The 26,998-nt window shown below is 44.4% G+C and overlaps 2 protein-coding genes across 3 annotated transcripts; both read right to left on the bottom strand.

Annotated features, from left to right (window-relative positions):
• Positions 1-205: 205 nt before the first annotated feature.
• On the bottom strand, positions 206-15,220 carry LOC124046272 (zinc finger protein 654-like). The gene is made up of 13 exons (XM_046366459.1): positions 15,084-15,220; positions 14,071-14,216; positions 13,838-13,919; positions 13,611-13,746; positions 13,302-13,504; positions 13,056-13,192; positions 7,835-7,976; positions 7,451-7,732; positions 5,970-7,196; positions 5,091-5,860; positions 4,407-4,814; positions 1,015-1,964; positions 206-567 (listed from the first exon to the last, which is right to left on the bottom strand). The coding sequence occupies exons 1-13, from the start codon at positions 15,204-15,206 to the stop codon at positions 563-565; spliced, it is 4,611 nt and encodes a 1,536-aa protein (XP_046222415.1). The 5' UTR covers positions 15,207-15,220; the 3' UTR covers positions 206-562.
• Positions 15,221-15,379: 159 nt separating this feature from the next.
• ccdc93 (coiled-coil domain containing 93) lies at positions 15,380-23,716 on the bottom strand. Of its 2 annotated transcripts, XM_046338902.1 has the most exons (23): positions 23,559-23,716; positions 23,269-23,382; positions 23,017-23,111; positions 22,809-22,920; positions 22,615-22,713; positions 22,414-22,470; positions 22,179-22,279; positions 21,967-21,984; positions 21,714-21,750; positions 21,354-21,455; positions 21,194-21,244; positions 20,919-21,005; positions 20,688-20,804; positions 20,421-20,557; positions 20,220-20,301; positions 18,562-18,636; positions 18,349-18,420; positions 18,092-18,200; positions 16,918-17,000; positions 16,616-16,653; positions 16,423-16,507; positions 16,148-16,261; positions 15,380-15,980 (listed from the first exon to the last, which is right to left on the bottom strand). In XM_046338902.1, exons 1-23 carry the CDS (start codon positions 23,679-23,681, stop codon positions 15,924-15,926), a joined length of 1,965 nt encoding a protein of 654 aa, XP_046194858.1. In that variant the 5' UTR covers positions 23,682-23,716; the 3' UTR covers positions 15,380-15,923. The 2 variants fall into 2 exon arrangements, with proteins under 2 accessions (XP_046194858.1, XP_046194890.1); XM_046338934.1 differs by lacking the exon at positions 21,967-21,984.
• Between the last annotated feature and the right edge of the window lie 3,282 nt (positions 23,717-26,998).

Here is a 26,998-nt window from a genome sequence, read left to right as displayed (position 1 = left end):
GTCTAGACCTATGTACAGTGTATTGTGGTAATAACACTTACTCCAGATACTGTTCGGTCTAGACCTATGTACAGTGTATTGTGGTAATAACACTTACTCCAGATACTCGGTCAGATACTGTATTGTGGTAATAACACTACTCCAGATACTGTTCGGTCTAGACCTATGTACAGTGTATTGTGGTAATAACACTTACTTACCAGATACTGTTCGGTCTAGACCTATGTACAGTGTATTGTGGTAATAACACTTACTCCAGATACTGTTCGGTCTAGACCTATATACAGTGTATTGTGGTAATAACACTTACTCCAGAGGTGTGTTGTATTTTTAGTGACCGGCTGCCAGTATTATAGTGTGCCATGACACTGGCCCTACAGCTCTCAGAGCCGACTGGGTGCTAACAGTGCCTGTGTTAGGCCCAGTTCAGAGAGTACAGATGGACAAGTGTCTCCACCTGTTTTCTGAGAGGAGCGTCCTGGAGTCTCTGTAGTGCTCGAACACCAACAAAACATTTTTCTGAACATCATGAAGATCATTTCACTCCCATTCCTCTTTACCACTAACCTGGAAAGGAAAATATTTAAATAAATATTTGCATAAACAAATAGTTGCTTTACAAACAAAATGTGTCGTATCACTATGCAAATGCTATTTATATAAGCAGCTGCTACAAATAAGCGGAAATGTTTGTTGACCAAGTTGATGCAGTTTCAAAACTCTCCCTTTCAATATTCTGTTGTAAGAATTTAGATTTCATGTGCAAAACCGTGATGCAGTGGTAACACTCCCTGGCACATGCAACACATGTGCAAGCTCACACCAGAGACCAGGGTTCAATCCCTGCATCCACCCCTCACATTTTCTCCACTTGCCTGTCTCCCCACCTAATTTCTTTAATTTCCCTCCACCTAATTCCCTTCATTTCTGAGTAAAGCTTTAACATACCAACAAAAAAACAGTTTTTATTTGAATTTCTCCACAAATTCTGTGAATAAGATGTGTGCTACTTACTGTCATCATCAGAGTCAAAGTTGAAGAGGGAGGAGCAGGTGTTTTGGGAGAGGTGTCTCTTCAGTTCCTCTGGACTAGGGAAAGAGGAGAAACACTTGGAGCAGCGCTGTCTTTGAGGGGGGCCATCATCCTCTACCTCCTTCTCAGCTGCCACCTCCTGCAACACATTCTTCTTCCCCACCACACGCCTCTTTACTGTAGCCTTATTCTTCTTGCCAGCCCCACAGGAAGTGACCTCGTTGGGTTTCCTGCGCTTGCGCATGCTGAGGGCTGCCTCGGTCAGGTATGTAGAGGGGGGCGGGCGGATGAGGGGGGCTTTGGCCAGGGGTAAGTAGGAAGGATCCTCTGGTTTGAAGGTCTTATGTTCCGCAATAACTGGTTCCTCTCCGCAAGGCATCATCTGAGCCAAAGTGACAATATTGTCCACTTCCCTCATGGTCGTTAGCTCAGTGAGGTTTTGGACGAGACTGGGATGGGGTTGTGTGGGGAAGGTGGTAGTGGTGGCAGGGACATATGTCTCAGGGGCTTGGTCTTTCTTGTCCTCTCCATCATGGCCGTTGATTAGTTTGTGTGTGCAGTCACTGGGAGGTCTGGTGACAGCACCAGTGCCTGGAGTCGACACAGGGCCGTCATTGTTTTTACTGTTGAGGTTTGATTCCAGAGTCTGCCCCTCTTTGGTAGCGCTCTGCTCCTCTGTCGACTCATCTTTAGACTGGCCCTGAGTGTAGTGCCTCCACTCGTGGTCATGGAGAGAGGGGAGGCGTGAGAAGATCAGCCTACAGCCGGAGTACCCACAGAGGGCCTGGAGAGGCCGGTGGGTCTCCATGTGCTCCCAGAGCATGTGGGTTCTGGAAAAGCGCCGGCCACAGTTCTGATGGAGACACACTTGTTTTAGAGGATCATCATGGATCTTCATGTGGTCTAGGAAGTGCTGGTAGTTCCACAGGTACCTGGAAGAAAAAAAATATGGACATAAAGCAACAACATTTTCACCAGGCCTTAACCGATAAGACTAAGCTCGGTCTAAACTGAGCAGGGGGTGGGGTGGGTACTACTTAGCTATATGGAATTGTTTCAAGAAGGTCGAACCAAGGATAATTTTGCTATCTGATTTAGAATTGTAAGACTCCTTGAAGTATCCCCACAACAATGTTTTTTCATTATTTTATGCAAATGTTTATTTGGTTATACTGCTATTATCCCATACAACCGCATTGAATAACAGATGCACTACATGGAACAACAGTCGTCGTCCCCCACCCCTAACAAAAAAAATCTAAACAAATTTGACTGATACCGGGTGACCTTCAGACGAGTCTTGTGAGGCCTGTGGGCGTCCGAGATCAAAACAACCGACATGTACAGTACCAGTCAAAGGTTTGGACACACCTACTCATTCAAGGTTCTCTTTATTTTTTACTGTTTTCTACATTGTAGATTAATAGTGAAGACATTAAAACTATGAAATAACACATATGGAATCAAATATTTTTTATTCTTCAAAGTAGCCACCCTTTGCACACTCTTGGCATGCTCTCAACCAGCTTCACGAGGAATGCTTAGCCAACATTCTTGAAGGAGTTCCCACGAATGCTGATCACTTGTTGGCTGCTTTTCCTTCACTCTGTGGTCCAACTCATCTCAATTGGGTTGAGGTCAGGTGATTGAGGAGCCAGGTCATCTGATGCAGCACTCCATCATTTTCCTTGGAGCTCCCGAGTGGCGCAGCGGTCTAAGGCACTGCATCTCAGTGCTAGAGGTGTCACTACAGACCCTGGTTCGATCCCGGGCTCTATCACATCCGACTGTCATTGGGAGTCCCATACGGCGCCGCACAATTGGCCCAGCATCGTCCTGTTTAGGGTTTGGCAGTCATTGTAAATAAGAATTCGTTCTTAATGGAATTGCCTGGTTAAATACCCCCACATCCGTTCACCTACACTGTGTCTCAAAGACGGAGGTTGGAACCAAAAATCTCTCATTTGGACTCCAGACCAAAGGACAGATTTCCACTGGTCTAATGTCCATTGCTCGTGTTTCTTGGCGCAAGCAAGTCTCTTCTTATTGTTGCGGTTTCTTTGCAGCAATCCGACCATGAAGGCCTAATTCGCACAGTCGCCTCTGAACAGTTGATGTTGAGATCTGTTACTTGAACTCTGCGAAGCATTTATTTGGAATGCAATCTCAGGTGCAGCCAGTTAACTCTAATGAACTTGTCCTCTGCAGCAGAGGTAACTCTGGGTCTTTCTTTCCTGCGGTGGTCCTCACGAGAGGCAGTTTCATTATAGCGCTTGATGGTTTTTTGACTGCACTTGAAACTTTCAAAGTTCTGGACATTTTCTGGATTGACTGACATTCATATCCTAAAGTAATGATGAACTGTCGTTTCGCTTTGCTTATTTTAGCTGTTCTTGCCATAATATGGACGTGATCCTTTACGAAATAGGACTATCTTCTGTATACCACCCCTTCCTTGTCACAAGACAACTGATTGGCTCAAACGCATTGAGGAAAGAAATTCCACAAATTAACTTTTAATAAAGTTAATTGAAATGCATTCCAGGTGACTACCTCATGAAGCTGGTTAAGAGAATGCCAAGCGTGTGCAAAGCTTTCATCAAGGCAAAGGGTGGCTACTTTTTTTGGTTACTACATGATTCCATGTGATATTTCATAGTTTCGATGTCTTTACTATTATTCTACAATGTAGAAAATAGTAAACAATTAAGAAAAACTAGTGTGTCCAAACATTTGACAGGTACTGTACGTGTTCGTGAAAGTCTCACCTTTACACAGAGGAGTCGTATTAGTGTGTAGCCCAAACTGTTCGGACGTTACAGACAGACGTTGGCAGAAAAGCTGTACCGACTTCAGACGAGCCCCATGAAGCGTGTGGGGGTCGTAGACCAAAACGGAGAACACCTTAGTGAGAGTCTCATCATAGAGGGGTCATTATAGTTTGTAGGCAAAACCGTTCAGACGCTAGAGACAATTTTGTGAAAATACCTATTTTCGGGTTGTCTCATGGTCTGACAAACACAGCACTAGCCCTATCACCTTCCTCCACAGAAGTGTTATATAGGAGGTTGCGGTAGCTTGAGACGCAGAAATCTCTATCTAAAACTGACAGATTTTTCTGGGGATTTTGTTATTATGCTAATTAGATTTCCGACCATCGACCATAGGGGGTTGTTTAATTTACCGGCTAAACCATCTATGGGCTAGTTCACCAGACACAGATGAAGCCTAATACTGGAGAGCAGTAAAAATTGGGTGTTCTCACTTGCTTCTGCAAGTCGTGTCTCAGGCCTAGCATGATGAAGACCTCATGGTTGAAATGTCGCTGGGATAAAAATCATTTGACAGTAGTGTAGAGAGTCTCACTATTTTACCTGTTACAGTAAATGCACTTCATGTGAGGATCAGAGCGCCTGGATTTGGGAATAGGTGTTTCCCTCCACCCGTGCACTGTCACATTATGGCTCTTCACCCTCTGTTTCCAGGAGGCCTCGCCCTCAGGGCTCAGCTCTTTGGTAGCGCCCTGCTCCAGTTCATCTTTAGACTGGGGCTGGGTGTAGTGTCTCCACTCGTGGCCGTGGAGAGAGGGGAGGGTAAAGAAGATTTCCCTACAGCCGGAGTACCCACAGGGGGCGCGGAGTGGCCGGTGGGTGTCCATGTGGTCTTTGAGCTCCTGGGAGGTCTTGAAGCACTGGCCACAGCTCATGTGGAGGCACGCCTGTTTCAGAGGAGCATCGTGGAGCTTCATGTGGTCTCTGTAGTGCTCGAACACCAGCAGGTGCCTGGGGCACAACAAAAAATATGGAGACATAAAATGACACCATTGTATGGTAAGAACCCCCGCCCCCACCGAGATCAGTTGTATGGTAAGAACCCCCGCCCCCACCGAGATCAGTTGTATGGTAAGAACCCCCGCCCCCACCGAGATCAGTTGCAGCCCACCTTAGAGTTATTATTGGTTCCAATTGACAATTTTGGTCTAGGTGGGGCCTACATGTTGTTCAGAGTGCCTTCGCACCTGACCTGGAAAATAATATGTGGGGAAAGACCCTTCTTACCTCTGGCAGATCTGGCACTTCCCCTTCCCCCACTGGAAGGTCTTCTCCAGGACATCTGCATCCTCCATGTGGTAGCTGACTGCGTGTCTCAGCAGCGATGGGCCTATCTTCATAAAGATGCTGTCACAGCCCTCCGCAGGACACAGGTGGTACTGCTTCTGCTTCCCCTCCTGCTCTCCTCCTTCACACTCATTCTTCTCTCCTCCCTCAGTCTCCTCCCCAGGCACCACCTCTTTCACAATCACCACCTTATCCTTCACAGTCACCTGTTCATCCTTCACTTCCACTGACACCTGCTTGTCCGTGTTCGTTTTCCACTTCTGGGTCTTTCTGATCAGGTTTCTCAGGTTCTGAATGATTCTACTCTGCTTGCTGACCACTGGCTTGGCTTTAACACGTTTGGGTTTGGGAGGCTGATCCGTCAGAGCAGGGGGCTCTGTCACATTCTCAGTGGGTTTAGTCTCGTTCTCCAAAGCTTGATTAACGTTCTCCGACAGTTCTGCATCTCCATTGACAGCAGGTTTGATCTTACTATTGAGCGTGGTGGTTCTCAGTTCCTCTACGTGCTCTAGAACGTGTTCCTTGGCACGGTTGTACCGTTGGAAGTGTTTGCCACAGAAGACACAGCTGAGCCTAGTCTTCCTCAGCTTCAGGTGGGCCAGGGTGTGTCTCACCACGTTGCCTCCCTTGAAGAGCTTCTGGCAGTGGTTGCAGTGGAAGCGCAGGTGTTTGGAGCGGACAGGAGCCTTGCCTGGCTTTGTGTCTTCACCCTGGAGTTGGAGAAACAAGCTGTTAACAGGTGATATTCATAGGACAGTTGCAGTAGATTATCATCAATTATTAACTTCTCAAAACAACGTTGCCCCAGATAACACTAACCTGAGTGTTTGAGTCCGGTCCCGCCTCCAACGCTGTGACATCACTACCTTCCGTCAAAGGCTGTAATTCCTTAGCATCTGTCCCTTTCGAGGATTTGGCATAGATGTGGAACAGTGTTAGTGGACACTCCTCCATGTCCCAGGCTGGGCCATCCAGCTCTGGGTCGGTCTGCTCACTGGGACCTTCGAAAACCTTCACTTCTGAAGGCTCAGCAACAGAAGGCTCTACAACAGAAAGCTCTACTACTGAAGGTTTTAAGTCTAAAGGATTTATGTCTGAAGGCTCTACTTCTGAAAGCTCTATTTCTGTCTCTGGTTCATACTCAAACGGTCTCTCACCATGTAGGCCATTAGGCAGTCCCATGTTGACATAGTTCTCTGCGTCACTGTGCTGCAGTGCAACACTAATACTGGGTTCTATACATTTCTGTACAACCTCCTGGTCCACAGGCACTTCATTTTCAGGGAAGGACAGCTCCATGCCACGTATAGTTCTGCGGTAAGGTCTCTTACCTTCCCTTCCCTGCCTCCTCGCTTTTTTACCCTCGTCCCCTTGCTTTCTTCTCCCCTTTCCCCTCTCCCATCTCTCACTCTTACATTCTCCTCTTTCCCATTTCTCTCTTTTACCCTCACCCCTCTCTCTCATTCCCTCCCTTCCCTTCCCTCTCACCCTTTTTCTCCCCGGGGACACATTCTCTGTCTGTCTGGTCATCTCCAGGAGCAGCCATTTTGGTTTCTTGCCGCGTCTCTTCAGGATCTTGTTCTTCACGTGTCTGGCCAGGTATTCCCTCTGCCGATTGGCCGGTAGCTTGGTGGAGCTTCCAGAAATGGGATTGTGTCTGAGGGAGTACTTAATGTCTGGGTCATCAGCACAGTCAACATCAGACCTACACCTTCTCTTCCTCCTCACTAGGAAGTCTTCTGTCTGTGACTCAGGAGCATCCCCATACTCTCCCTCCTCATGCTCCTGCCCTGCAGTCTCAGAGTTCTCCAGTGCTGTGTTAGTGTGTGGTTGGAGGTGGGAGGTGTCTGTGTGTATCCTGCATGTCTCCTCCTCCATCCAGTAACTTGGTATCCACTCCTCCTCTACCTGCTCCAAATCCTCTTCCTCCTTCATCTCATTGAGAGCCTCCCTCATGGCTTTGTCAGTCATAAGCTCCAGACAGTGGGTTCTCAGGGTCAGGAGGTTCCAGAACTCTGGGTCGAAGAACAGCCCTTCCTTCAGCACCTGGACCAGGGATAGGCACAGTTTCAGTTACAGACATAACATTATTAATAGATGCATCCTCAATGAGGAAATTCAAAGCCAGGTCAAAATACAGGACAACAGTCTATCGTTATGTCATTTCGACAAGAGAGAAAAGTATTTTTTATGACAGAGTATATGTTTCAATAATCTACTGTATTTTCTAGATGCCGTAGTTAGCAATTGAGCAAAATTCTTTGGCATCATATTTTCGAGCTACCCGGTGCCTCTCTGACCTGTAAGATATAGAAGCGTATGTTGGTTTTGACAGGAGTGTGGAGGGGGTGTGGCTCCTCGTCTGGGTGTGTGTAGAGCAGATACACGGTCTTGTAGGCCTCCACACTGCGCTCCAGACAGAACACCAGCAGGGCACAGAGGCGACACACCTCCAGGTCGCAGGGGAGCAGGAAGGCGATGGTCTTACACAACAGGCTGCGCGTCACAGGGTCAGACTGGAGGTCTGTCTGCAATGCTGCAGTACACAGCTCCACACATAGCGGCACTCCCTCACTACCCATCTGGCAAAGAAATGAGAACAATGTGTTACATCGAATTGTGTAAATGACAGAACAACATTTCTAAATCAAGGTAAACTTGATGGTGGTTGGCTATACACCCACCTCTGCTGTGATGACTTTGATGAAGGGGAAGATGGCTCTGGCGTTGATGGCGGAGAGCATCAGCTGGTGACACTCAGACAGGAAGCCCTGCTTAGCGGGATGGGCCCTGAGGTGCAGTCTGCTCCACAGGAACACCAGATCCCTATATCAACGCAACATTATGTTACAATACTGTGTCATCATGGATCCCTGTTTAAAGTGGTGAGCTCTGACCAGATTTAGCACATGTAGTATATATATCACAGTGTTAATGACCAGAGGTAGTACATGTATTATATATCACAGTGTAAATGACCAGATGTAACATACAGTGGGGCAAAAAAGTATTTAGTCAGCCACCAATTGTGCAAGTTCTCCCACTTAAAAAGATGAGAGAGGCCTGTAATTTTCATCATAGGTACACTTCAACTATGACAGACGAAATGAGAAGGGAAAAAAATCCTGAAAGTCACATAGGATTTTTAATGAAATTATTTGCAAATTATGGTGGAAAATAAGTATTTGGTCACCTACAAACAAGCAAGATTTCTGGCTCTCACAGACCTGTAAGAGGCTCTAAGAGGCTGCTCTGTCCTCCACTCGTTAACTGTATTAATGGCACCTGTTTGAACTTGTTATCAGTATAAAAGACACCTGTCCACAACCTCAAACAGTCACACTCCAAACTCCACTATGGCCAAGACCAAAGAGCTGTCAAAGGACACCAGAAACAAAATTGTAGACCTGCACCAGCAGGCTGGGAAGACTGAATCTGCAATAGGTAAGCAGCTTGGTTTGAGGAAATCAACTGCGGGAGCAATTATTAGGAAATGGAAGACATACAAGACCACTGATAATCTCCCTCGATCTGGGGCTCCACGCAAGATCTCACCCCGTGGGGTCAAAATGATCACAAGAACGGTGAGCAAAAATCCCAGAACCACACGGGGGGACCTAGTGAATGACCTGCAGAGAGCTGGGACCAAAGTAACAAAGCCTACCATCAGTAACACACTACGCCGCCAGGGACTCAAATCCTGCAGTGCCAGACGTGTCCCCCTGCTTAAGCCAGTTCATGTCCAGGCCCGTCTGAAGTTTGCTAGAGAGCATTTTGGTGATCCAGAAGAAGATTGGGAGAATGTCATATGGTCAGATGAAACCAAAATATAACTTTTTGGTAAAAACTCAACTTGTCGTGTTTGTAGGACAAAGAATGCTGAGTTGCATCCAAAGAACACCATACCTACCATGAAGCATGGGGTGGAAATATCATGCTTTGGGGCTGTTTTTCTGCAAAGGGACCAGGACAACTGATCCGTTTATAGGAAAGAATGAATGGGGCCATGTATCATGAGATTGAGTGAAAACCTCCTTCCATCAGCAAGGGCATTGAAGATGAAACGTGGCTGGGTCTTTCAGCATGATAATGATCCCAAACACACTTGCCCGGGCAACGATGGAGAGGCTTCGTAAGAAGCATTTCAAGGTCCTGGAGTGGCCTAGCCAGTCTCCAGATCTCAACCCCATAGAAAATCTTTGGAGGGAGTTGAAAGTCCGTGTTGCCCAGCAACAGCCCCAAAACATCACTGCTCTAGAGGAGATCTGCATGGAGGAATGGGCCAAAATACCAGCAACAGTGTGTGAAAACCTTGAAGACTTACAGAAAACGTTTGACCTCTGTCATTGCCAACAAAGGGTATATAAGAAAGTATTAAGATACTTCTGTTATTGACCAAATACTTATTTTCCACCATAATTTGCAAATAAATCATTAAAAATCATACAATGTGATTTTCTGGATTATTTGTCTCTCATTTTGTCTGTCATAGGTGAAGTGTACCTATGATGAAAATTACAGGCCTCTCATCTTTTTAAGTGGGAGAACTTGCACAATTGGTGGCTGACTAAATACTTTTTTGCCCCACTGTATATATCAGTGTTACTGACCAGATTTAGTTGCAGGTTTTCCTACTTATAAAGCATGTAGAGGTCTGTCATTTGTATCATAGGTACACTTCAACTGTGAGAGACAGAATCTAAAACAAAAATCCAGAAAATCACATTGTATGATTTTTAAGTAATTAATTTGCATTCTATTGCATGACATAAGTATTTGATCACCTACCAACCATTAAGAATTCCAGCTCACAGACCTGTTGGATTCTTAAATAAAAACTATCCTGTTCTCCACTCATTACTTGTATTAACTGCACCTTGAACTCGTTACCTGTGTAAAAGACACCTGTCCACACACTCAAACCTCTCCACAATGGTCAAGACCAGAGAGCTGTGTAAGGACATCAGGGATAAAATTGTAGACCTGCACAAGGCTGGGATGGGCTACAGGACAATAGGCAAGCAGCTTGGTGAGAAGGCAACAACTGTTGGCGCAATTATTAGAAAATGGAAGAAGTTCAAGATGACGGTCAATCACCCTCGGTCTGGAGCTCCATGCAAGATCTCTCCTCGTGGGGCATCAATGATCATGAGGAAGGTGAGGGATCAGCCCAGAACTATACGGCAGGACCTGGTCAATGACCTGAAGAGCGCTGGGACCACAGTCTCAAAGAAAACCATTAGTAACACACTACGCCGTCATGGATTAAAATCCTGCAGCACACACAAGGTCCCCCTGCTCAATCCAGCGCACGTCCAGGCCTGTCTTAAGTTTGCCAATGACCACCTGGATGAGCCAGAGGAGGAATGGGAGAAGGACATGTGGTCTGATGAGACAAAAATAGAGCTTTTTGATCTTAACTCCACTCGCCGTGTTTGGAGGAAGAAGACGGATGAGTACAACCCCAAGAACACCATCCCAACCGTGAAGCATGGAGGTGGAATCATCATTCTTTGGGGATGCTTTTCTGCAAAGAGGACAGGACGACTGCACCATATTGAGAGGAGGATGGATTGGGCCATGTATCGCGAGATCTTTGCCAACAACCTCCTTCCCTCAGTAAGAGCATTGAAGATGGGTCGTGACTGGGTCTTCCAGCATGACAACGACCCAAAACACACAGCCAGGGCAACTAAGGAGTGGCTCCATAAGAAGCATCTCAAGGTCCTGGAGTGGCCTAGCCAGTCTCCAGACCTGAACCCAATAGAACATCTATGGAGGGAGCTGAAAGTCCGCATAGCCCAGCGACAGCCCCGAAACCTGAAGGATCTGGAGAAGGTCTGTATGGAGGAGTGGGCCAAAATCCCTGCTGCAGTGTGTGCAAACCTGATCAAGAACTACAGGAAACGTATGATCTCTGTAATTGCAAACAAAGGTTTCTGTACCAAATATTAAGTTCTGCATTTTTGATGTATCAAATACTTATGTTATGCAATAAAATGCAAAATAACTACTTAAAAATCATACAATGTGATTTTCTGGATTTTTGTTTTAGATTCCGTCTCTCACAGTTGTAGTGTACCTATGATAAAAAATACAGACCTCTACATGCTTTGTAAGTAGGAAAACCTGCAAAATCGGCAGTGTATCAAATACTTGTTCTCCCCACTGTGTATCAGTGTTAATGACCAGATGTAGTACATAAAGGGAACACTAAAATAACACATCCTAGATCTGAATGAATGAAATATTATTTTTAAATACTTTTTTCTTTACATAGTTGAATGTACTGACAACAAAATCACACAAAAATTATCAATGGAAATCAAATTTATCAACCCATGGAGGTCTGGATTTGGAGTCACACTCAAAATTAAAGTGGAAAACCACACTACAGGCTGATCCAACTTTGATGTAATGTCCTTAAAACAAGTCAAAATGAGTCTCAGTAGTGTGTGTGGTCTCCACGTGCCTGTATGACCTCCCTACAACGCCTGGGCATGCTCCTGATGAGGTGGCGGATGGTCTCCTGAGGGATGTCCTCCCAGACCTGGACTAAAGCATCCTGGACAGTCTGTGGTGCAACGTGGCGCTGGTGGATGGAGTGAGACATGATGTCCCAGATGTGCTCAATTGGATTCAGGTCTGGGGAACGGGCGGGCCAGTCCATAGCATCAATGCCTTCCTCTTGCAGGAACTGCTGACACACTCCAGCCACATGAGGTCGAGCATTGTCTTGCATTAGGAGGTACCAAGGGCCAACGGCACCAGCATATGGTCTCACAAGGGGTCTTAGGATCTCATCTCGGTCCCTAATGGCAGTCAGGCTACCTCTGGCAAGCACATGGAGGGCTGTGCGGCCCCCCAAAGAAATGCCACCCCACACCATGACTAACCCACCGCCAAACCAGTCATGCTGGAGGATGTTGCAGGCAGCAGAACATTCTCCACAGCAGCTCCAGACTGTCACATGTGCTCAATGTGAACCTGCTTTCATCTGTGATGAGCACAGGGTGCCAGTGGCGAATTTGCCAATCTTGGTGTTCTCTGGCAAATGCCAAACGTCCTGCACGGTATTGGGCTGTAAGCACAACCCCCACCTGTGGACGTCGGGCCCTCATACTACCCTCATGGGGTCTGTTTCTGACCATTTGAGCAGACACATGCACATTTGTGGCCTGCTGGAGGTCATTTTGCAGTGCTCCTCCTACTCCTCCTTGCACAAAGGCGGAGGTTGCGGTCTTGCTGCTGGGTTGTTGCCCTCCTACGGCCTCCTCCACGTGTCCTGATGTACTGGCCTGACTCCTGGTAGCGCCTCAATGCTCTGGACAATATGCTGACAGACACAGCAGACCTTCTTGCCACAGCTCGCATTGATGTGCCATCCTGGATGAGCTGCACTACCTGAGCCACTTGTGTGGGTTGTAAGACTCCGTCTCATGCTACCACTAGAGTGAAAGCACCGCCAGCATTCAAAAGTTACCAAAAAATCAGCCAGGAAGCATAGGAACTGAGAAGTGGTCTGTGGTTATCACCTGCAGAACCACTCCTTTATTGGGGGTGTCTTGCTAATTGCCTAGAATTTCCACCTGTTGTCTATTCCATTTGCACAACAGCATGTGAAATGTATTGTCAATCAGTGTTGCTTCCTAAGTGGACAGTTTGATTTCACAGAAGTGTGATTGACTTGGAGTTACATTGTGTTGTTTAAGTGTTCCCTTTATTTTTTTGAGCATTATATATATCTCACAGTGTTAATGACCAGATGTAGTATATAGCGTTAATGACCAGATGTAGTACATATATATATATATATATATCAAAGTGTTTATGACCAGATGTAGTACATATATATCACAGTGTTACTGACCAGATGTAGTACATATATATCACAGTGTTACTGACCAGATGTAGTACATGTCTCCATTGTTGAGCTGTTGACTGAGGAAGGCTTTGCAAAGAGACAGCAGCAGCTCTTCTTTCTCCTGGCTCTCTGCGTTACAGATTATCTCTACTGCGTCTCTGCCATCTATCTCAGCCACCTGAGGGAGGAAACACAACCATGAATCCCCTCCAATTATGTTTATTGTCTTTCAGTCCACTCTGATTAGAGTCTGTTTGAAGATACTGAGTGAAAGGTAGTGACTGTACCTCCTTGAGCAGGTGTTCATGCAGCGAGGCCTTGTACAGGCAGGTGAGGTAGGCCTGGTGGAAGAACAGGTGCCTCCCCACCTCTGGGTGCTGCAGACAACTCTTAGCCAGGGCCATGGCCTCCTGCATGCGCTCACAGGCCTGCAGGTATCGCACACGCAGCTCAAAGAACACTGGCTTCTCCGAGCTCAGATACTTCTCCACTGTACCGGGGAGAGCGAGGGAAAGTGAGAGCAGAGAGTGAGGAGATGAGAGAGAATAAGAAATGCATAGAGAACTCACAAGCTTAAAAAAAAGTAGTGAAGGTACCTTCTGTCTGTGTGAGGACTGTGTCTTTCAGGATGGCCTGCAGAGTGGGTCTCTCCCAGGGGCCACCATCTTTGATCACCTGCCTCACCTGTAGCAGGTAGACGTTCCTGTGTCTCAGCAGGCGGCGGTGGCAGGCCTACAGAGGAGGAGATGGGTCATGTTACACCACATGATCAGCATGGTTTCACTCTGTATGAACAAATATGCTACATCACGGTTGGCCTTACCTGAAAAGAGGCTAGTATGTCCTTCAAGGGGGCCTCCTGGCACTCCTCTTTACCGAAGAACAGCATCAGCTCAAAGAAGCTCCTGAAAACGTGACATATGCATTGGGCCAGTTCAGCTCGATTTTAGAGACGAGCCATGAAGGATTGTACAATGTAGAAAATAAATATCCAAGTCAACACAACACAGTTTGAGTCTGCATGAAAGTGTAAGAACCATATAAGTAAGTGCTTACAAGGCCAGACTGCTGAGAGCATAACTGACATGCTGACAGTCATCGGGGTAGGCAGCAGTGGCTCTGGTGAAGCAGGTAAGAGCTGTCCGCAGCACCTTCAGCTGGGGCAGCGGCACCTGCCATCTCTCTGTATGCTCCTCCACCAGCTAGACAGTGAGACAGATAAAGGGGGTGTGATTCAGGTACAAATTCCTGTCCAGATTATTTTTGATGTGGTTCCTGAATACTGATATGATCAACCTTTTTCCAGGTGCGGCATTGTAGAGATCGACGCAGACCTGTGTGGCTGCTGGCTAGCTATCTGAATTTGAAGCCAAATGTCACAGGAACGCTTCGGTGAAGTGTCGTGGAACGTTATATGGTAGCTAGCTGGAATTGGGGTTCATTGCTTGTCGCTAGTTGCAGATTTCAACCGGCCCTCGAGTGCCAAACACAACTTGCTAACTAGTTAGCTCTCTTTGCAAACAAGTATACGTTATTATATTCAATGCGACAGCTTCACTAGCTAGCCTATCATTAGCCAACTGGCTAAATGTAAACACTGGTTTAGCATGCTAGAGAGGAAAAACGTTTAGAGCCTTACTTATAATTTATTCCAGTTTGTTATCTAGTAGACACAATCGGTGGACTAAGGTTACTTCACACTAATAGGCAAACAGTTTTGCATTTGCATGCTAGCTAGTAATTCTAGTTAACTATAGTAGCTTGCAACTTCACATTGAAATAGGAACGTTAGCAAGCTAAAGTTAGCTAGCTAAGTTAGATAAATAAAATAGTAACTATAGGCCGGCGTGGGTTGACTGAATTTGTTATTAATGCTAGCTAGTATATGTATCTTTTAGCTATTAAGTTAGATAATTACTTTAGCTACTGACGTTAGTTAGCTGGGCTACTGTACCTTGCTTTGTACTGATGAGCAACTGGCTAACTAGCTAGCTAACGTTAGCTTGGCGGAAGCACACTACTCCTTGCCTCTCCCAGATAAAACCAGAAATTGCCTTGGTTTAGCTTACCTTACAAAACTCAGAGCAATATTCTTTGCTTTGTACTGAACAGTTGTCGTTAGAGTATATGTACAAAGTCTCCAGTTTCAATTCTAGTCTGTCTGTTTCCAAATCACTTTCCTCCTCCGCCATACTGGCTTGTTCACCTTGCGCCTATCAAAGAGCCAACTAGCGGGTACATTGATTTACTACAACTCATATCCTGGATTTTGATTGGATTAAAGCTACATCGTTGTATTAAGATCATAAGGCATTTTAAATGTAGCTTCTGAAATGATCAAGAATTGAAAAGCAGGAAATCTTACTGACTGTGCATAGTTTATTTTATTTAAGTGCCAACTTGATAGTAAACTGTTGGAAAGGATAGACAGAGAATAAGACACAGGTAAAACATATGATTTTGATTGAAAAAATTGTCAGCATAAACATGAACCATATTTCTGCATAAGCATTTATTAATTTGAAATGCTGTCGTTTAGTAACAGTGTCAACCATGCCTCATTCTGCACTGTTACACTCTAATCAACATCTGAGAAAGCTAATGAATACAACTGTACAGATAGCCCTGCACGTTAGTGCCAATTGCACATAAGTAGAGTGAACATTCCTCACGTCACAGTGCAGTTAATGTCCTTCTCTCAAGAATCCCTCTGCCCTGCCACGAGTGACATCCCTAACCACATGCTGCAAATAAACATGGAATCTCAAAGCACAATACAATAGGCAGAATAAGACAAAACAATGATGACCTCAAATAGGAGAATACATATTCAGACAGCAAGACAAAGTCATTGACTGATGAGATTTGTTTTGAGATTAGTTTTTATAAACAATAAGAGATTATTTGAGTTACGAAGCACCCTTAGTTCTCAGCTTGGATAGCAGCATTTCATTCTTCCGGCACTCCTGTAAGAAAGAGTATTGGATCAGTAAACAACCTCAGTGATTCTCTTTAACAGTTTAGAAAACAATATTCAGCTCTGGGAGACTACAATAAAATACATTCATAAAACAGTTAACTTGTTCCTATGTTTTACTGTACAGACCCAGAACACTTTTCTCTCAGGCCTCACCTCTTTGAAGTCCTTGACAGTTTTGAAGTAGAGCCTCTGTTTATCCAGCAGCTCGAGGTACTCATCGTTCAGCTGGTCTCTCCTCATCTTGTTCTCCTGCTTCTTCTTCTCCATCTGTACACACATCACATTACCAATATGCTCTGCTTAATTCTTTTCCACTTCCACATCGCTGTCTAATTTATGTGTCACTAGGGCCAGGGGGTGAGCACCTGGCATGCTCAGTGAAAGCTGTCATTACGCAGTAGACAGTAAATATAATAATATATGGTTACCTTGATGCGGCTTTGTTTGATTCCCTCGACTATCTGCTCCATCTGTCTCAAGAACTGTTCCTTGGCCCCCGAAGATGCCATTGCCCTGAGCAAGACAGAAAACCACAGCTTGGACAGGAAGTAAATCTGCTGGATTGGTATTACCCATTATACCAAATACAGGATAGGTTGGTTTAATTGTGACAATACTTACTGTTGGAAGTTGTCATGGATGGAATTCAGCAAGTTCACCTAAAGAAACAGATCAAGACAGAGGATGACTATGATGAGTAAACCGCTGATTTATAATAATATAATATAATATATGCCATTTAGCAGACGCTTTTATCCAAAGCGACTTACAGTCATGTGTGCATACATTCTACGTATGGGTGGTCCCGGGAATCGAACCCACTACCCTGGCGTTACAAGCGCCATGCTCTACCAACTGAGCTACAGATTTCAACTGCAATGGCTCTATGAAATTGATTGAGACAGTTTACCCTCTTCTCTTACCTCCTTCTCCAGGTAAACCTTCTTGTCATCTAATGTGTTATACAAGGTGAAGAACTGCTTGGTCTCTTTATGTGTTGCTGAAACTAAAGGACGAAAAAGCAAACATTATTAACACAGCATCATTCAGGAACCCACACACCCCAGCTACAGACTGTTCACTCCCTTACCGCAAGGCAGACGGTTTCGGGTCTCGAACCAACAGGCACAGAGACAGTTTCTATTCACAAGCCATCAGACTGCTGAACCCTTGAACTGGACTGACTACCTGCACTGATTCTCTGCCCCTTAGCACACATATACATTCATGGTACATACACATCATGACTGCTGCTACTAGACTTGTTTATTATTGCTAAATACTGCACCATTTAAACACTTGCCCTCCAGTCACCCTTCCCCGATACGTATAAATATTGTACTGTAAGTTGTTGAGTGCCTTCCTATATTTATACGTATGCAAAAAATGTATTATATTCTATTGAGCTCATTTACTTAGTAAGTTATATTCTTATCTTTGATTATTTCTCATTGTTGTCACATTAACGAGAGGGAACCTGCAAGCAAGCATTTAGTTGGACTGTGTATATTATGTGTATCCTGTCCATATGACAAATAAACTTGAAAACAAAAAATATACACAGTGTATAAAGCATGACAGACTGACAAGGTGAATCCAGGTGAAAGCTATGGTCTCTTATAGATGAAGGGGAGGAGGCAGGTTAAATATTTATTTTATAAGCCTTGAGACAATTGAGAGATTAATTGTGTATGTGTACCATTGAGAGGATGAATGGGCAAGACAAAATATTTAAGTGCCTTTGAGCAAGGTATGGTAGTAGGTGCCAGGCGCACCGGTTCGAGTGTGTCAATAACTGCAACGTTGGTGGGTTCACGCTCAACAGTTTCCTGTGTGTACCCAAAAGACATCCAGCCAACTTGAAGCTACTGCGGTGAAGCATTAGAATCAACATGGGCCAGCATCCCTGTGGATCGGTTTTGACACCTTGTCTAAAGTCTATGCCTTGGCGAATTTAAGCTGTTTCGAGGGCAAAAGAGATGCAACTCAATACTAGGAAGGTGTTCCTAATGTTTTGTGCACTGTGTATAACTGCGTTTGATGCAAGAATTTGTTAAACAATATGCCAAAAACAGAGGATGAGACTAAGACACCCACCTTGGCCATAGAGCTCAATAAACCTTTTCTGATACTGGGTCAGTTCTGCCCTGCTCGGCACCTCATCTATCTTCCTCTGCAGGACGGCGATCTCACGGTTCCTACGAGCCTATCAGAGAGTAGACCTCAGGTCATGAGCAAATAATGGAAGTGGTAAGAGACCACTATTTGCATGATCCAAACAAAATTCCTAACTCAATTCAAGCGTAATAAGCATGAATTAATCCTGCTCCAGCAGTGTGTGTTGGAGATTTTACCATCAATAGTCTGATTTTCTGTAGCTTCTCTTTGTCTGTGTTGTACTGCTTTTCTATTAGCTGACTCCTCTCCTGAGAGACACAGAGAGAGAGAGAGAGAGAGAGAGAGAGAGAGAGAGAGAGAGAGAGAGAGAGAGAGAGAGAGAGAGTTACACATAGACAAAGAAGAGTTAGCTGGTCTTGGGATGGCTCCTCTCAGGGCCAGTGTGCTACCTTCTCCTCCTCCGTATCATCTCCTGATTCAATCTTCAGGTTCTCAATGTTCTGCTGCAGGCGAACCATCTCCTCCTGGAATCAAATAGCACTCCATATTAGTTGTGGTGCTCTTACCAGTAAATTAGTGAAATATATCAAATACAGTTGAAGTCGGAAGTTTACATACACCTTAGCCAAATACATTTAAAGTCAGTTTTCACAATTCCTGACATTTAATCCTAGTAAAATTCCCTGTCTTAGGTCAGTTAGGATCACCACTTTATTTTAAGAATTTAAAATGTCAGAATAATAGTAGACAGACTTCAGCTTTGATTTCTTTCATCACATTCCCAGTGGGTTAGAAGTTTACATAAACTCGGCATTTGGTAGCACTGCCTTTAAATTGTTTAACTTGGGTCAAATATTTATGGTAGCCTTCCACAATAAGTTGGGTTAATTTTGGGCCATTCCTCCTGACAGAGCTGGTGTAACTGAGTCAGGTTTGTAGGCCTCCTTGCTCACACACATATTTTCAGTTTTGCCCACTCATTTTTTATGGGATTGAGGTCAGGGCTTTGATGGTCACTCCAATACCGTGGCTTTGTTTCCTTAAACCATTTTGCCACAACTTTGGAAGAATGCTATCCATTTGGAAGACCCATTTGCAACCAAGCTTTAACTTCATGACTGATGTCTTGAGATGTTGCTTCAATATATCCACATAATTTTCCTCCCTCATGGTGCCATCTATTTTGTGAAGTGCACCAGTCCCTCCTGCAGCAAAGCACCCCCACAACATGATGCTGCCAACCCTGTGCTTCACAGTTGGGATGGTGTTCTTCGGCTTACAAGCTTCCCCCTTTTTCCACCAAACATAACGATGGCCGTTATGGCCAAACAGTTCTATTTTTGTACGATGGGGACAAAATAGATCTTTGTCCTCATGTGCAGTTGCAAACCGTAGTCTGGATTTTTTATGGCGGTTTTGGGGAAGTGGTTTCTTCCTTGCTGAGTGGCCTTTCAGGTTATGTCAATATAGGACTCGTTTTACTGTGGATATCAACACTTTTGTACCTGTTTCCTCCAGCATCTTCACAAGGTCCTTTGCTGTTGTTCTGGGATTGAGTTGCACTTTTTACACCAAAGTACATTCATCTCTAGGAGACAGATCGCGTCTCCTTCCTGAGCGGTATGACGGCTGCGTGGTCCCATGTTGTTTATACTTGAGTACTATTGTTTGTACAGATGAACGTTTTACCTTCAGGCGTTTGGAAATTGCTCCCAAGGATGAAACAGAGGTCTACAATTTGTTTTCTGAGGTCTTGGCTGATTTCTTTTGATTTTCCCTTGACGTCAAGCAGAGGCACAGAGTTTGAAGGTAGGCCTTGAAATACATCCACAGGTACACCTCCAATTGATTCAAATGATGTCAATTAGCCTATCAGAAGCTTCTAAAGCCATGACATAATTTTCTGGAATTTTCCAAGCTGTTTAAAAAGGCACAGACTTGCCAAAACTATAGTTTGTTAACAAGAAATTTGTGGAGTGGTGGAAAAACGAGTTTTAATGACTCCAACTGTCCATCTAAACTTCCGACTTCAACTGTCCATCTATGAAGTATGTCTAACAAGTCATATGGACTATTATGACGTATTAGGGAAAGTGTGCAGACTCACTCTACAGTGTGTTCGGAATTCCTGCTCCTGGTGCTTTAGGTTCTCATTCATGCCTACCAGAGCCCTCAGCTTCTCCAACAGACTGTGGTACACACAGGGAGGAGGAGAAATGTCCAAAGCACATTTATCATTTCAGGGTTTTTCTATACTAACAACCGCTGAATGAACGCCCTATGGTTGGTCTGCATGTGCAGTACTCACCCAGCATCAGCCTGGCCCTCAGCCTCTTCCAGGGCATTCAGCTCTTTCTCCAGTCTCTCTGTCTGCTCTGTGGCCTCCATCAGTTTGCTCTTAGCCTGCTCACACCCTGATTTTACCTCCAAGCGCTTGGCTTGTAGCTGAAAATACACAAAATACATACTTGTATTTACTTCTGTCACTAAAAGAAAGAGCATTGTATCCTTCCATTAGAGAAATAAATGTCTATTTCATAATAAAGTACAGTACAGTTCAGAGTCCAGTCCTCACCTCCTCCAACTGCTTGGTTTTCTGTTGAATCTGTTTGTTTAGAGAGGTTACCATCCTTCGGTGTTGCTGGACTGGCCCGTACCGCTCTGGACGATCCTCTGTAGACAGCTCTGACTGCTGGAAATGCGTGTGTGGGAACAAACTAACTACACAATGTGGCATTGACTTATCCTTTCAAATATGACATAAACCTGTTGATTGCAGTTAACCATTTAAGTGAGAGTCGTTTACCTTCTCAGCGTACTCAGATGCTATCTGTTTAATCTCCTCAGACTGTAGCCCAACTATCTGGCCCACGGTGCTAGCTGTTAGCCTCCCCTGCAGGCAAACACAATGCAATAATACATGGCATAAAGCAGACGTTTTATCCAAAGAGACTTAGTCATGCGTGATTATGGGTGGCCTGAATGGGAATTTAAACCACAACCCTTGGCGTTGCAATGGTTGACACAAATCAACCACACAGTAAAGGCGCAGGCAAAGAGAGGAACTAAAGTCGTGCCTACCTCCTCAGTCGCCATGGCAGCCATGCTGGTCATCAGTGTTTTGATGCGCATCTGAGAGGAAATATGACAGGACATCATCATACAGAGAGATGCATTCATGAAGTATTGGACATGTGGCTATGGTTGGGTTTAGAGCGATACACGTGGGAAGGGACCTCACCTCCTCTGCTGCCTGCAGGTCCTCCTCCTCCTGCGACACCTCTGTCATCCCTTGAGGCGTGGCCTGTGAGCCCGGGGTCAACGAGGCTTTCCGATCCTCTGTCTGTAAGGAACAGGGGGTAACCATCTTTCATTATGAAGGTTTCACTTTCTACTACAGCTAAAGTTGACAGAACACCTATAATCCACCAGTCTCCATCCCTGTAATAATGGATGAAATGATCAACCTACTGTCCCTGTATGTATCTTTCTGTAGAAGGCTGTAGTGTTAGGCTTTCAATTCATATAATTCTACAATTAACTTCACATGTCAGGTATGAAAGACATTTTTGTAACTTGATGCGATTTCAATGAGGCCCACCTTGTCCTGTTTTGTCTGCTTGCTGAATCCATATCGTCTAAAATCAAGGAGAAATAGGTGCTTATATTAAATCACTGTTAAGATACTGGTACATTATAAGGAACACATTAACACATGCATGCATGCATGCGCACACACACACAGACTACATGCTTATTTTAAGTGTTTTGTACTCTTCTGTATTCAAACACACAGAACAAGCATTCATGTGAAAAGCACTCCCTGCAGTGAACGAATCCATTTACATACTTACAGAAGGTAATCTGACATTCTAATACAAGGATGGATGATAAGCAGGAAAAGGATAGGAAAATGGAAGGAACACAATTATCAAATGGGATGAGATCACATTGCTTCTGATAATCAATGTGAAAATGACATGAACTGTGGAGAAAGTTGGATATGAAGAACTGAATACGGAGAAAGAGAGCGAGAAAGAAAGAGTGAGGCAGAGAGGTAGCCTACCTTCCATACTCCAGCAAGGTGGAGTGAACCCTGGACTCTTCATCCAGCAGCTCTCCTGCTTCAACCTGTCTCTTGTACTTCCTCTGAGGTTTATACACTTCCTGTCAATACCATAGGAGAAAAACAAATGCTGTATATGTGATTTTAATGTTTTTATACTATAACAAGGGGGCCTGTATTGTGAAGGGACATGGGATAATGTGACCCAGAAATTATGTGTCAGCGAGTCACTCACCGATACATCTAGGACTGCTTTCACAGCCTTCTCCTTTCTCTGCAGGAAGTCTTCATCCTAGGATGGAGGGCCAATACAGACAGGGTGCATAAGACCGGTTCATTCAGCGAAACGTTCAGAACGTTGCACTTAGAAATGTTATGAGTAGCACTGGAGTTTAATAGCCCTGCTATGGAGCCACCCTACAATAACAGTGCTCACCTCAGGAAAGCTGTGTGTCTTCTGGAACTGAGAGACAGAGTAGGCCCTCACATAGTCTCCCATCTCCTCCCTCGTCTCTATGGCTCTCTTCACCAGCCACTGAAGAATATACAACACAGGCAATGAATCAGACATGAGATCACAAACTAAGTGCAGTACTCTACTACAAAACTCTATTCTCTAGGAATGCACACCTGTATCACTGGAAATATATGGATGAAATCCAGCCCTTGGATCTGATGGGGCTCCAGGCGGTGAGGGCACTTCATTTTGGGCAGAACAGACACTATTTTCTCTGTGAGAGCTCTGCAATGAGAAACACAAGGTCAATATACATCAGTTACACTGGTCCAGCAACATCACTAACAGTAAACACAATAATGCTGGCTGTGAACTACTTACATTTTCTGTCCAATAGTTGAATTTTCCTGGAACAGTAGATCCACGTCAATGTCGAAGTTACATGTTGTGATGCACCATGTCATCCCTCCAACCACCTATGACAATATATGGTTCAGGGAAGTGGATGAAGACATATGGATGTTTCATCTACAGGGTAGCAAGGAGATGATATACCGGGAATCGAAAGGAGTCTGCAGCTAACAAGGAGGAGGGTTGGCCTTGGCCAACCCTACGTAAGTTGTTAGTACTCACCTTATCAAAAGGTCCCAGTCCTTTGATTCGGGCTCTAAAGTATCCAGCAGCAAGCAGAAGTTCCAGGATTTCTGCAAGCTTGACACTCTGCTCCTCGTCCTCCCGTGTTTCAACCTGCAAGCCAAAGTTGAGAACATCAGTTGGTGTATATAGCAAACGGTGAACTAGCTAACGTAGCTAACTGGCAAACCCAGACATGTTAACCTTGCAATGTTGTATTGTAATAAAGGCACAAACCGCACCATATTTGGAAAAACGAAAGACTACAGCGTAACATTTAATTATGTTACCTGAATAAGATTTCCTTCTTGATCATATTGAGCTCCTATTTTCGACCCTGTTCTCACTCTCTGGAAAACAGACGTGGCCGCCATGTTGGACTGGTGTGATGTGTAGTCACATGACGAAAGCATATGTCTTTGGTCATTCCGTGAGAAATTGTGTTTACGATTTCAATACAAGTAGGGTAAACTCAGCTAAATATCGAATGTACCACGGCCACAGTAGAGTGATGAGAGAGTTGATAAAGTGAGTATTGAGGTAACACGAGTGGTGCATTTGAAGCGATTCAACTGTTTTAAAAGTTGCAATACCACATTTGTCCAGTGGAGAGAGCTAATGCCACTAAAAATTCAATGGAAACGTCTTCTCGTGCACAAGATGAAGCTCTAGGTCTGAAGTCTCAACATCAGTATCTTTCACTTGAACATGGTTGTCAATCTTCTTGGAGACAACAAAATCATACAACTTGAGATTAATCTCTCTTTCTCTCTGTGTGTGTGTGTGTGTGTGTGTGTGTGTGTGTGTGTGTGTGTGTGTGTGTGTGTGTGTGTGTGTGTGTGTGTGTGTGTGTGTGTGTGTGTGTGTGTGTGTGTGTGTGTGTGTGTGTGTGTGTGTGTGTGTGTGTGTGTGTGTGTGTGTGTGTGTGTGTGTGTGTGTGTGTGTGGCCCCTATGCCACTGCATTATCAGAAATCATTTCAGAGGGTCTGGCTCTCACGGCAAAATGCTTATCTGCCCCCATCAGCCAATGACGTGAGTAATTATCCATGATTCACCTTGAGGACTTGATCAGCACTCTTTCTCGCTCCTACCAACCTCTTTTCAGTAAGACATTGGTTTCCTCATAATATTCAGTGTATGTGTGTGTGTGTGTGTGTGTGTGTGTGTGTGTGTGTGTGTGTGTGTGTGTGTGTGTGTGTGTGTGTGTGTGTGTGTGTGTGTGTGTGTGTGTGTGTGTGTGTGTGTGTGTGTGTGTGTGTGTGTGTGTGTGTGTGTGTGTGTGTGTGTGTGTGTGTGTGAGAGAGATTGTGAGAGAGAAAGAGAACACTACAACACTCACATTTAATTCCCATTTGCCTCTGTCTCAAGTATGATGTTTGTTACAAAGAATATATTCACCATATTTGTAAGTAATACTGCAGCATTGTCTAAAAGAACACCATTACAGAGCGGGTTACACCTTCAAGTAGGTGTGAGTCCTTTGGCCCCCGACATCTCTGTATTTCACATGATGGACACTCTATTAAAGTGGAGGATCCCATAATGGACTATGCATCAGCTCAGGTAACAGTTGTCAGGTTAAGCACCCAGGTGGAGGATTCCATTAGAGACCCACAGTTCCCACAGTTCCTAAATCAGTCATTCTCTCTCTCTCTCTCTCTCTCTCTCCCTCTCTCCCCCTCTGTGTGTATTGAACTGCTTCTGTCAGGTAATTACTACAGCTTCATACACTCTACTCCTCTGCCTCCTCAACAATGAAAAGAAACCAAGTCCTTGGACCTACCCATGCCCACCCGGCTGAGACCATTACAGGCAGTGTCTCTCACTCAAACATAAGACGCTTACAACAGTATATCACCTGACAAGAGGTGTATGGACTGCAGCCATCTCAAAACAGGGTTTTGGGCCAAAGGTTTTTCTTATATGTTGGAGCCATGTTGCAAGTTACTTATAACAGAATAACAAAATAGGCTACATGTTTTTCTTAGGGCGATTAGAATACCATGGCTTACTGTGAAACACTACTGAAAACAGACGACATTCACAATGGTAGTATACATATGAAACAAGCCAGTTGATAGAAGAGAATCTTCATTTACCCGTCATCCAAGGCCCTCTTTTTGCCCACACTGACAGGTGTAAGATGAACTTAGTTAGGCGCTAACCCGCTCATGCGCACCAAATTAAATTAATGGAACAAATTTCTCACTTAATTAAGATGAAAATCTGTGTCAGTTGTAACCTTGCTGAGCACTAATTATGTACAAATGATTTATCATCTGTTCGGTCCTGAATAGCAATGGACTCACCTCACTGATAGTCATGGCTGCTGTTTAAGAGATGGCTGCTGATTAATACAGACAGTTTGTGCTACAGAGGAGCTGCACACAGCCAGCCAATGGGAACAAATGCACTGAATCTCCCTCCTTTCAATTAACCTATATTAGATGTGCAGCTGAGCATCACTGGGCTGAGCGTCACTGGGCTCGGCTCCGACATGTTTCTCCTGAATGAAAATAAAGTGTCTGCTGTCTGATATTTATGGAGTGTCTCACAGTTTGTAATTGATGATGAATCCCATGTAGGGCATTTCAAATTGAGAGTGAACTGATGATACCTGTATGACGACTGGTAAATATACTATAGGAGTGAATAAACATCATCATATAGCACTCCTCATATATTCATATATTACCTTTCCTCCTGTTAGAATCTGAGCATATACATTCAACTTGAAAGGTCTGACCAGTGACTGGTTCATCACAAAAACAGACTAGTTCTATTATGGGGCCAGTAGATGGTGCAATTGGTTAAAATTGGCAGTGAGCAAGTGGGATACAAAATGCAGTAGGGATAAAAATGACAAAACACACAGAGCTCTGTACAATAGTGTAACCGGTGTATTCCGTTTTATTTCCGTGCTTTAAAGCTACATGGAAAACATTATATTTCAATGGGAGCCAACAGTGATTAGCATTAGAATCCTGGTCCTCATAGGGGTGAGGACACACTGGCCAATCTGTAATCAGCGTTCCACAGACTTGCTCACAAGGGATACGGAATGCTTTGTCATTATCATTCAAGATGCCACACACATGCTGGTGTTGGTGCTTCTGTGTTGCCAGCTAAATGACATTAGCATTTTGCCTATAGTCGCAATAATTTTCCTCGACAATGATGAATTAGTAGACTTAGAACCACAAATAACTACCCTCTGTTTCTAAAGTTTCAGTACATATTCTTTCCAATCCTGTGTTTCTTTCTCATGTATTTAGAATGATAGAAAGCACTGTGTGCCCCTGTGTGCCTGCATAACTTGCTCCTTACAAACCTCACAGTATGTCTAATCATGCAACTATGGAGAATTTTCCATTCCATTATTACTCTGGTTCATTAGGCAATACCACAAATGTGATGGTTGGTATTTCATTGTTGCTGTAAATGTCAATCAACCTTCTGAGGGAGGCATGTTTCTCTATTCATTCCTAGCTTGTCTTCTGAACACAGAACACTTCTGAACACAGTACAGATGTTCATGGAGACTCACAGAATGTCAGTCAGGCACAGAGAGAGACAATATGTCAAGCCCTTATGGGTTATTCTTGATCCACTCTGAGAGCCCTGGGGACCTGAGGACATGCTGGAACATGCAAACATGTTTTCAAAAACACAGACTTTTCTTGGCATAGATGTGCATAGGTGGAATTTCAAATAAGGCGTTTCATTAAT

This window comes from Oncorhynchus gorbuscha, linkage group LG01 (assembly GCF_021184085.1).
Source record: "Oncorhynchus gorbuscha isolate QuinsamMale2020 ecotype Even-year linkage group LG01, OgorEven_v1.0, whole genome shotgun sequence".
Lineage (NCBI taxonomy): Eukaryota > Metazoa > Chordata > Actinopteri > Salmoniformes > Salmonidae > Oncorhynchus > Oncorhynchus gorbuscha.
This window is presented reverse-complemented; position numbering and strand designations above follow the sequence as displayed.